The sequence below is a fragment of the Engraulis encrasicolus genome, chromosome 17 (assembly GCF_034702125.1).
Source record: "Engraulis encrasicolus isolate BLACKSEA-1 chromosome 17, IST_EnEncr_1.0, whole genome shotgun sequence".
NCBI lineage: Eukaryota > Metazoa > Chordata > Actinopteri > Clupeiformes > Engraulidae > Engraulis > Engraulis encrasicolus.
The window spans coordinates 32179835-32191851 of NC_085873.1; the positions used below are offsets into that span (position 1 = coordinate 32179835).

Sequence of the window (12017 nt, forward strand, 5' to 3'; positions counted from 1 at the left end):
GTAGCTTTAGGCCTGTCATTAAGATGAAGAGTCCATAGCAGTTTCATTGTGTGCACCGTGTTGTGTAATCACACTGAAAGTGAAAGTGTAATTTCCACTTCCACTTAAACACGACAATGGGATTACAGTAAGAGTTATGCAGGACACAGTTATATGAGAAGTGGCATTAAAATGCCATAGTGCCAAGGGTTCATTCATTAGGAGGATCAGAAATAAAGCACATTCCATTCGCATGTGAGTTATCTTATATGTTTATTATAGCAGCTGTTACTCTGATGCTTCATACAAAGCATCTTGTTTGTTGAAAACCAATTGAATCACCACTAGTGTGATATATGGTGTAAATATGGCATGACAACTTAATGTTTCACACTCCCTTAGCGATGCGAAACACCTAACCTCAGGATTTAACTCTAGGCTACAGCACGATAGGCAACACTGACACTCTTACATACAAAATAACCTTTGCATTGTTGCTCATATCTAACATCCATGCAGTTTGTCCATTCATCAGTTTGATCTAAAGAAAAAAAATCTAGAGCCCCACTGATATCAAGATCTTAAAGGATATACTACATACTCATACTCTTCGGAATGAAGGCATCAGCAGTCCCCTCTAATTCCCTCACAATGACCTCTATTTCAATTGTACCACAAGGTAAAAGGACAAAAAGACTTCTGAAAGACACTTACCTTACTAATAGTAGGTCGTACGGACACCTTGTTCTTGTTGCCACAACTCTCCAATGTTACTTTTTGAGTTTGGAGTTTTCAAGAGCACTTCTTAGCTTTGGCGGTTTAGAATGCCAAGGTGAAGCACAGGAGGACAGTCATATCAGAGATTCTTTAGGTCATATCATGTGGGAGATTGCCTGGGAGATATCCTGAGGTAACCAGTTGCGCTGGATCGCCAAGGGGATGTGAATGGGAGGAGCTAGCCCTGTCAGGCCGGGCAGGGGGTTTCCATGGGGGAGCATTGGGGCTTTATAAACTGCTTGTGTCAGGCTGCAGAGAGGGAACTGAAAGGGAAACTGTAGAGAGGGAAGATGATGAAAGGGAAATGGCTACAGTGTTAAAGGGATGGTGGATGGTTTTCCTTGACAAAAAATAGGTGCATTGTGATGCCTGATAATCTACTCTAGGGGGCTAAAAGTGCCCGCACCAACTTCGATGTCGTATAATTCCTTAACGACTTAAGCTATGACTACGAAACTTTGTGACTTTTCCTAACATTTAGTTGACTACAGTTAGGTACCGAAAGATTAGGTTTATCATTTTTGCCGTTTTCTGACAGGTATGTCTGACCAAAAATCACTTTACCATATCTATGGCGCCATATATTTTCATATTTTTTTTGTTATTTCCATTAGCATCAGACAACTTTGTGAGCATTTGAGTGGTTTGAAGCATAAAATCATTAAAATTTAAGTGCATTACCTAAATTTGTTGGAAAATCCATTATGGCGAGATTTTGGGCATAATAAAATAATGATGTCATAATTATGTCATAATACCAGATAAATTACTCACACAAAAATGATGTCATTCATAGATGTCCATATGTAGATCATCTCCCCCAAGTTTCGTAGTCATACTGTATTCCGTTCATTAGTTATGAGGGGGGGGGTCAAAAGAGCCCCCCCCCCCAGGCCCAGGAATGCCAAAAAAGCCCAGTCTGAATAGGGTTAATGAACGTTATTTATCGCTTCCCAATCCCCTTAGTGCTCAGTCCATATTACATTGCATCTATTGGGCAGAGGGCCCTTTCAGATGAATTTGTCCCGGGCCCAGCCAAAGCGGCCCTGGGGATATACACGTATAAAATAATAACTATAATAGTTGTGATGTGGTAATGAGGGCGGCCATTGTATTGGAGCATCCACCGTGTAATGGTTAGGGCATGGATCACAAGGTTGAAGGTTCAATCCCCACCCTTACCAATCCCTTCTTCCCTCCATGGCTGAAGTGCCCTTAGTCTAAAACCATCAGCTAAGTGTGATGCAATGACGTTCAGAGATGCATTCAATTATTGCAATGCCGTTGGTAACTAATGGGAATATTGTAAGGCTTATATTTTGTTTATTCTGGCGTACATTAGTTGTTCAGTTTATTAAACTGTTAGTTATTATCATTTTGTTTTGCTGTACTTTTCCTTCCAATCCTATCTAAAGCAGGGGTGGGAAATTATTTTGGCTCAAGGGCCGCATTGAGTTTAGAAAGTTGACCAAAGGGCCGGACGTCGTAGGCAACTTGCCCGTGCCAATAATAAGAAATGGTGTACGCCAACATAATTACACCATTGTCAGTTATGCCATTTCTGCTAATTGTATCTAGATGTAGACTTTAGTAATCTTAGGTTTCCAAGACCCTTGTTTTAGCTAGCCCATTTAAGAATGAGTGACCATGTGAATCTGTGGCTCTGAGGGCCACATGAAATGGCTGAGCGGGCCGCATGTGGCCCCCGGGCCTGAGTTTGGCCACGTCTGATCTAAAGCCTAAAGGAAAGCGGGCTGTTGCACATCCGGTGTCGAAGTTGTGGATCTAAACAAACTGCAGATTTTTGTGTTTAATATACCTTGCATTCCCTCCCTGTTCTGTGTTTGGGTTCCCAAACTCAGGCGAGGATTCGAGCTATGGAATCCATGCTCACCTTCAGAGCTGAACGAGCACCTAGGGCAGCATGGGAATACTCAGGCTGAGGCTACCCACACCCCTTTTAGAACAGCTCATATTATTAAAACCCCTTAATGCACACGTACATCCAGTGGCACGCTTAATAGTCAAGGGCCATAATATTGTGCATTGTAGGCCGCAACATGTAGCATCTTTGTAGCCAAAATGAATAGAATAAAAACAGCAATCTTGATTGGTCTCAGATGTCCTTGAATTAAAAAAGGTAATGCAATGTCCTATAACATATGACACACACACGTCACACAAACAAACACACACACACACACACACACACACACACACACACACACACACACACACTACACACTCAGACTGAGAGGCAGGACTCAGCTGTTTATTGGCCAGGATCATGAAGCTTTACATTTACTCAATGCTGCTACATTTACACGCTATACACAAATAAATAACAAAATAATATGCAAAACCATAAATAAACAGATAAACAACCGTCTTACACAGCCGTAAACAACCATCCTACGTGCTTACGTACCGTCGTAAACAACTGGCTTACAGGGGGCTCTCAAACTTTTTTGAGGCCAGGCCGCCAGGGACTCTTATGGAGTAGAACAGTGGTTCTTAACCTTTTTTCTTGAAGCACCCCCTAAACTCTGCCCAAGACAAGCCGTGCACCCCCAAACCAAATGTCTATACGTGTATACGCACAAAAAAACGATTCTTGCTTTAGACATTAATCAATTCTTAAATGACTTTACATTAGGTCCAAAGCATGTTTTAATTTGTTCTTCATTTGGCCTAATTATGAGGTTTAGAATCAGAATTTTGGTCACAACCTCAACACAAACAAAATTCTGTGCACCCCCTGAAATCTCTGGCGCACCCCCAGGGGGTGCCCGCACCCCAGGTTAAGAACCACTGGAGTAGAACATTCTACAAGGACCCCCTTGTGGTCACACCACAAACTGCAGTTAGCACAGCTGTTTTGAAATACAGTAGTCATTTTTTAATGCAAACACGTTGGCTATAATGTACGTGGGGAACAGGTTTTCTGTTACATGTGGGCCTACTGTGTAACTGTGTTTAAGAATTGATACACTGTAAACCCAGACATCAAATGTACTTACCAAGACTAAGTAAAATGCACTAAAAAATAGAAGTTTGATGGCATTTCTGAAGAATACTGAGTATTGACAACTTATTTGAGGAAATAGTTGTTCAGATGAATATGTTTTAGTTGAATGGATTAAATTAATAAGTTTTGGTTATGACCCCGCCTCTTTTTCTTCAGGCTGCACCAACTGGCCTCTACCCAGATGTGGGCAGTTGAATGTATTCCTGCAGTGTGTTTCATGTTAACAGATCGTTTCAAATTTCAACTGACAATATGGCCACGCTGCAGCATCCAATTTTAAATCAGAATATTGCCACCTAGTAAAATTAGGCTATCTTGTGAAGTGCCATTGCACAATTGAAAGTCAAATGCTGCATGACATAATTGACATTGCCTACCATCAACCAGGAACAATGGTAGTGCCCAATCAACCTGTCAATTAGTACCTGCCCTCACTTGAGTACATAGGACTGTTACAAGTTCATTGAATTACTACCTGCAGCTGCCACATGCCTGATTACTCTGGTCACATGGTTAACTTTCACCTCTATAAAAACTCAGACTGTCACAATGCTTGAGTTGCTTGCCTAAATGACTGGTTCGCTGGCTCTCTGTCCGGCTTGTTGGTTAGTGAGCTAACTGACCGACCAACTGACTGTTTGTTGGCCAGCTGGTTGGCTGGCTAACTGACTCTTTTGGTTGACTGTATGGCTGGTTTGTTAGCTGGCTAGCCATACAACTGACTTGTTTGTTGGTTAGTTGGCTGACTAACTGAGTGTTAGTTGGTTAGCCGGCTCTTTGGCTGGCTAGCTGACAACTGACTCTTTTGGTTGGCTGGTGGACTGGTTTGTTGGCTGGCTAGGTATTTAGTTGGTAGTGAGTATTGTGGTAGCAGGTATCCTTTTTGGTGTGTTGCTTACTTGACATTTCAGGATTGTCTAATTATGCTCAACTAGAGTATTCTATTCACACCGGTTAATGTACTATCATCCAGGAGATTGCAATAATTAAATGGTAATAATATTGCACATACTGCAGAAACTTGAATTTCTCAGTGGTTATGGATAGTTTGGTCTATCAATATAAGAGAGCAGTGTGATGCACTGGTTCCATGCCACAGTTGTCTCAGTCATGGTGAGGAATGGGAGGTGCCACAATAACATGGTAGCTACCTCTTTTGTGGTGATGAATGGAGGGGCGGGATCATGGTTTAGGTAGGTAGGTTTAATCAATTTGGACTTAAGTACATTTAACTTAAACTTTTACATATAATGAGTATATACAACAGTTGAGGTCACAAAAGATTGTAAGTTTAATCATTCATAATTACTTAGTTTTTCTAGGGCAACCACTTTTCTGGGTTTTTGTAAGTAAACTCAACTTATAAGGTTTTACAGTGTAGGAACAAATAACTACAGTTCAACGAACACACAAAGACTGTTTGTGTATTGCATTTTGACAATTTCTTTTTCACAGACGTCACTGACGACAGAAGTGTCTTTCAATATCGAGCAAAAGCGCAATTCTAATGTCATTTTCTCATTTGCAGTCGGTATTATGAATGAATGATAGTCCCCCAAAAGATATTGTGGCTATAGGCTGACAGCGTGGGAACTTTTTGTTTTCTCAGCGCAGGCGGGGCGTCAGCAAAACATGCGGCCACAAGCACGAGCCGAGAACGGGAGTCCACATATGGGAAAGCACTCCTGATGTCAAGGTCAAGATAAGGTCGGAAGGAGGAGTCTCTCTCGATGCCCCTCTGACAGCTGTCACTCAGGACTGCAGGACGGACCTGGTGGTGTGGGGGCGTGGTTTGTATTTGCTTGACAGCAATATGGTGGGTGTGGTTTAGTTTAGTTTCATTGACAGGTTGGTAGGTGGACTGGACTTTGGGATGGACAGGTATGGAATGTGGGCGGGGCTTAGTTTGATTGTCAGGTAGGGACAAGGGCGGGTTTTGATTGATTTGATTGGACGGGTAGGGATGATCCTTTCTTCCTTGCACTGCCTCCTTGTAACAGATGTTCCGTTTGAGTGTGAGTGTGTGTGTGTGTGTCTGTGTGTGTATGTGTGTTTGTGTGTGTGTTTTACAGTTGTGTAGCGGATGTTCTGTGTGTGTTTGTGGTCTTCAGTTCCAGGTTCTACTTCCTCTGTTGCTAAGAGTTCTAGTTCAGTTCTATTCAGTCCTCTATGGAGCACTCTATGCTAGCGCTGCTAGCTTCAGTGTGTGTGTGTTTGTGTGTGTGTGTGTGTGGGGGTGTGTGTGTGTCTCACTGGGTGTGTGCATGAGGACCCTTGTATCCATTGGCAGGGGCTAAGTGTGCGTGGGTGTGTGGAAGCGTGCACTGTGTGTGCGAGAGCTTGTCGGCGTGTGTGTGTGAGCGCGTGTAGAGTCTGAGGGCTCCTCGGCAGATCAGGCCAAACCAGTAGACCTGTGGCGCCATCAAGAGGAAGGCGCCGGCATTGCACTGCCACGACACACTCAGGGGAACCATGTAGAGGGGAATACCCGCATACCTGGAAAACACACACACACACACACACACACACACACACACACACACACACACACACACACACACACACACACACACACACACACAGCGGTTACAGTACAGTAGAGAGAGAGAGAGAGAGAGGTGGAGAAATATGGTATAATGATGGATAGCAACAGAGGAGGAGAAAGAGGTGGGGGGGGGATCGAGGGAGAAAGAGAGAGAGAGACAGAGAAGAATAGAAAGAGTGGACCACAGAGGTGTGTGTGTGTGTGTTTTTCATTACCTGCTGTAGGCTTAGTAGAGCTGTGTGTGTGTGTGTGTGTGTGTGTGTGTGTGTGTGTGTGTGTGTGTGTGTGTGTGTGTGTGTGATATATTACCTACCGTAGGCGTAATAAAGGTATAAGAAGTGTGTGTGTGCGTGCGCGTGTGTGTGATATATTACCTGCTGTAGGCATAGTAGAGGTATAAGAAGTGTGTGTGTGTGTGTGTGTGTGTGTGTGTGTGTGTGTGTGTGTGTGTGTGTGTGTGTGTGTGTGTGTGTGATATATTACCTGCTGTAGGCATAGTAGAGGTATAAGAAGTGTGTGTGTGTGTGTGTGTGTGAGTGTGTGTGTGATATATTACCTGCTGTAGGCATAGTAGAGGTATGGGAATAGCAGCACGCGGCAGCAGAAGAAAGTCCCCAGCATGACCACCCCGTTCACCTTGTACAGCACCGACTGCTGCTGGTTATACTGCATGCAGACACACACGCACGCACGCACGCACGCCCACGGACACACACACACACACACACACACACACACACACACACAAACACACACACACGTACGCAAGCACACACACACACACACACACACAGGCACAAAGACGCAGACATACAGACAGACATGCCCATACACACAGATTCACAGAGAAAAAGAGAGAGAGAGAGAGACAGAGAGAGAGAGAGAGAGAGAGAGAGAGAGAGAGAGAGAGAGAGAGAGAGAGAGAGAGAGAGAGAGAGAGAGAGAGAGAGAGGGAGGAGAATTTAGACATTAGACTCATATACTGCAGTGTAGGATCTGCTGCTCCAGTGGATGCTGCTGCTGCTGCCAGAGTTTTCTGAAAAGTACTGCACTGCAGTGATTCCCAACCAGGGGTGCCCTGTGTGTGTGTGAAAGTGTGTGAAAGACCATTGGGAAACTCCAACTCCCATTGTCATTGTGACACAGCACTCCACAGCACAAAAGAGAACACTGCACACTGCACACAACGAAATTGCATTTATGCCTCACCCGTGTGTGTGTGAAAGTGTGTGAAAGACCATTGGGAAACTCCAACTCCCATTGTCATTGTGACACAGCACTCCACAGCACACAAGTGAACACTGCACACTGCACACAACAAAATTGCATTTATGCCTCACCCGTGTGTGTGTGAAAGACCATTGGGAAACTCCAACTCCCATTGTCATTGTGACACAGCACTCCACAGCACACAAGTGAACACTGCACACTGCACACAACAAAATTGCATTTATGCCTCACCCGTGTGTGTGTGAAAGTGTGTGAAAGACCATTGGGAAACTCCAACTCCCATTGTCATTGTGACACAGCACTCCACAGGACACAAGAGAACACTGCACACTGCACACAATGAAATTGCATTTATGCCTCACCCGTGTGTGTGAAAGTGTGTGAAAGACCATTGGGAAACTCCAACTCCCATTGTCATTGTGACACAGCACTCCACAGCACAAAAGAGAACACTGCACACAACAAAATTGCATTTATGCCTCACCCGTGTGTGTGTGAAAGACCATTGGGAAACTCCAACTCCCACTGTCATTGTAACACAGCACTCCACAGGACACAAGAGAACACTGCACACTGCACACAACGAAATTGCATTTATGCCTCACCCGTGTGTGTGTGAAAGTGTGTGAAAGACCATTGGGAAACTCCAACTCCCATTGTCATTGTGACACAGCACTCCACAGGACACAAGTGAACACTGCACACTGCACACAACGAAATTGCATTTATGCCTCACCCGTGTGTGTGTGAAAGTGTGTGAAAGACCATTGGGAAACTCCAACTCCCATTGTCATTGTGACACAGCACTCCACAGCACACAAGTGAACACTGCACACTGCACACAACAAAATTGCATTTATGCCTCACCCGTGTGTGTGTGAAAGTGTGTGAAAGACCATTGGGAAACTCCAACTCCCATTGTCATTGTGACACAGCACTCCACAGCACACAAGTGAACACTGCACACTGCACACAACAAAATTGCATTTATGCCTCACCCGTGTGTGTGTGAAAGTGTGTGACAGCCCATTGGGAAACTCCAACTCCCATCGTCATTGTGACACAGCATCACACAGCATACAAATGAACACTGCACACTGCACACAACGAAATTGCATTCATGCCTCACCCGTGTGTGTGTGAAAGACCATTGGGAAACTCCAACTCCCATTGTCATTGTGACACAGCACTCCACAGGACACAAGAGAACACTGCACACTGCACACAATGAAATTGCATTTATGCCTCACCCGTGTGTGTGAAAGTGTGTGAAAGACCATTGGGAAACTCCAACTCCCATTGTCATTGTGACACAGCACTCCACAGCACACAAGTGAACACTGCACACTGCACACAACAAAATTGCATTTATGCCTCACCCGTGTGTGTGTGAAAGTGTGTGAAAGACCATTGGGAAACTCCAACTCCCATTGTCATTGTGACACAGCACTCCACAGCACACAAGTGAACACTGCACACTGCACACTGCACAAAACACAATTGCATTTATGCCTGTGTGTGAAAGACCATTGGGAAACTCCAACTCCCATTGTCATTGTGACACAGCACTCCACAGCACACAAGTGAACACTGCACACTGCACACTGCACAAAACACAATTGCATTTATGCCTCACCCGTGCGAGGGGGCAGCCCTTAATGGCGCCATTAGGGAGCAGTGCGGCGGGGCGGTACCTTGCTCGGGGTACCTCAGTCATGGAGGAGGATGGGGGAGAGCACTGGTTGATTACTCCCCCAACCAACCTGGCCGGTCGGTAGTCGAACCGGCAACCTTTAGGGTACAAGTCTGACGCCCTAACCGCTTACCCATGACTTACCCATGACTGCTCCGCCCTGTACCACTAGCGGTAGGCGAGCGCACTGCAGGGGGTACATGGAAAAATGAACAAATGCATGGGGCATAGTCACATTGGGATATTCTACAGAGCATGAGTGAGGGCTACTCATGCGAGGACAAAAGAGCCTTAGAGCCTCCCTCTGCACATTGGTTCCGACAGCACTGCAGGGCACTTTCGCTTCCGTCAATTTCGATTAACCCCGCCCGCACACAATTTCACCACAGCAGCGTATGGATAATCAATGGGTGCATGGCTCAGACAAAATAGAACTCGTCGCAAATCGGCAGTCGACATCCACAGACATTAGCGGCCGTCGTGCGGGGGTTGTATTGAAAACGATGGCATAGAACTTTGGCAGAGCAGAGCTCAGCACTTTGTTGGAGTTGATGTGCAGAGGCCCTTATGTGGTATGCAAGACTAAAAAGTTTGAGAAACACTGCAGTACTGCACTCTGGTCTCCTGGCAGCTCGGACTGAAATCATTATGTGGCAACTGAGGCGAGGACACAGCACTGTAGAGTACACAGAAAACACACACCCTGTTTATTGCCATGGAAATGTGTGTGTGTGTGTGTAATGTGTGTGTGTGTATGCATATAATTTAGATTAGATTAGATTTAGATTAGATTAGATTCTTTATTGTCCCATAGGGATATTTGTTTTCATTTCATTTGTTTTCATTTCTCTCTTTCACATCAGACTGCTCAGTTCCATCAGGTTAGATCTTGTAGTACACATCTCATTTGCTAAACATATAGACACCAATTTTCACACATAGACACATAAACATCCTCAGACCTTCACATACAATACGTATACTCACATCTATTCATATACACTCCAATATACACTCCTCTACATACCTATACATTACATTCCTCTCCTCCACATACAACTCATCCATTTTTATTTCATTTTTTTTATTCTACTCTATAATATATAAGTGTCTGTGTGTTTGTAGTGTGTGTATAAAAGATAAAAGGCATAGTGTGTACAAATGTGTGTGTGTGTGTGTGTGTGTGTGTGTGTGTGTGTGTGTGTGTACAAGTGTGTGTGTGTGTGTGTGTGTGTGTGTGTGTGTGTGTGTGTGTGTGTGTGTGTGGGTGTGTGTGTGTGTGTGTGTGTAGCACTTCATCCATCAAAAAGCTTACTTGCTTTAACGTGATTGTGCGACACATATGATGGAAAAAAATCGTGATATCGCTCTAACCTAACGCCTTTTTTTTTTTTCGGTCAAAGTTAATTCGGTTGAAGGAGATGGTTTTCAGGAAAGCTGTGTCGCTACAAGTTGGTGGAAAAGGTTTGAAGCAAAATAGGAAAGCCACACAGGCGCAGAAGCTGCGACTGGACCTGGCTCAAGAGTTCCAAAACTTGCTTGAACACATGGTGGTGCGCCTCGCCTAAGATATTCTCTCTTTACATTCTTTTTTTAAAAAATACATATTTTTAGTGGCTTTTATGCCTTTATTTGATAGGACAGTCTGAGATGGTGACAGGAAGCGAGTGGGACTGAGAGACGGGGTGGGATCGGGAAATGACCCCGGTAGGACTCGAACCGGGGTCCCTGTGGGCATGCAAGCCCAAATGTGGGGGGCTTAGCGCGCTGCGCCACAGTGCCCCCCTCTCTTTACATTCTAATCGCAATCTGTGCATTCTATTCAGCTAAACTGTTGATGCAAACTACCGAGCGCATTAAAAAGATACGAATACTGTGAGTTCATGCATGAAAAGGGGGATCTTCTCCATGTCCACAATTTTGAATTTCCAGAAATAGTCATTTATAGCTGCAAAATGTAATGTACATTGGTCATACTAGTAAATATTGCTTTATTATTTAGTAAATATTCATGAAAAGAGCAAATTTAGCAATAGGAGGTTGCAATACCTACTCTGGTCACCATCCTACACAGTGCACCTTTAGGTGATATTCAGTAACAACAGAGTCAATCTATCTCATTGGGAACAGTGGATTAACTGGTGTAACAACTATGTAATATCATGACCTACTGTTGTACTTACACCATGAATTTATTTTTACTTTTGACACATCCAGTGTATTATATGTGTGTATTATACAATGTGCACACACGTGCTGCACTAGCTCAAGGCTGCCTCTTCTTCCCTGGCCTCATGTGTGTATACTGTATATAATGTGTGTGTGTGTGTGTGTGTGTGTGTGTGTGTGTGTGTGTGTGTGTGTGTGTGTGTGTGTGTGTGTGTGTGTGTGTGTGTGTGTGTGTGTGTGATGCTGTACGGCTGTGGGCTGCCTCTTCTTCCCTGGCCTCATGTGTGTATACTGTATATAATGTGTGTGTGTGTGTGTGTGTGTGTGTGTGTGTGTGTGTGTGTGTGTGTGTGTGTGTGTGTGTGTGTGTGTGTGTGTGTGTGTGTGCGTCATTATGTGCTTACCTGTATGAGTATCTTCTGCAGACAGACTGACGGAGTGCTGAGCTCAGCCAGGAACATCACGCCCTGAAAATAATCACCCTTACCCTCACGCATAAACTACACACACACACACACACACACACACACACACACACACACACACACACACACACACACACACACATGTTATAAATATTGAGACACATTGTAGAG

The 12017-nt window shown here is 44.4% G+C and overlaps 1 protein-coding gene across 1 annotated transcript in view; it reads right to left on the reverse strand.

The window, feature by feature from the left end:
* Positions 1-5168: 5168 nt before the first annotated feature.
* LOC134467422 (ceramide synthase-like) overlaps positions 5169-12017 on the reverse strand; it is a 14358-nt gene continuing 7509 nt past the window's right edge. The window contains exons 6-8 of the mRNA XM_063221316.1: positions 11826-11921; positions 6886-6995; positions 5169-6280 (exon numbers count right to left, since the gene is read on the reverse strand). Coding sequence (XP_063077386.1) covers positions 6034-6280; positions 6886-6995; positions 11826-11921 — 453 coding nt within the window. The 3' untranslated portion in view covers positions 5169-6033. The remainder of the gene's footprint in view (positions 6281-6885; positions 6996-11825; positions 11922-12017) is intronic.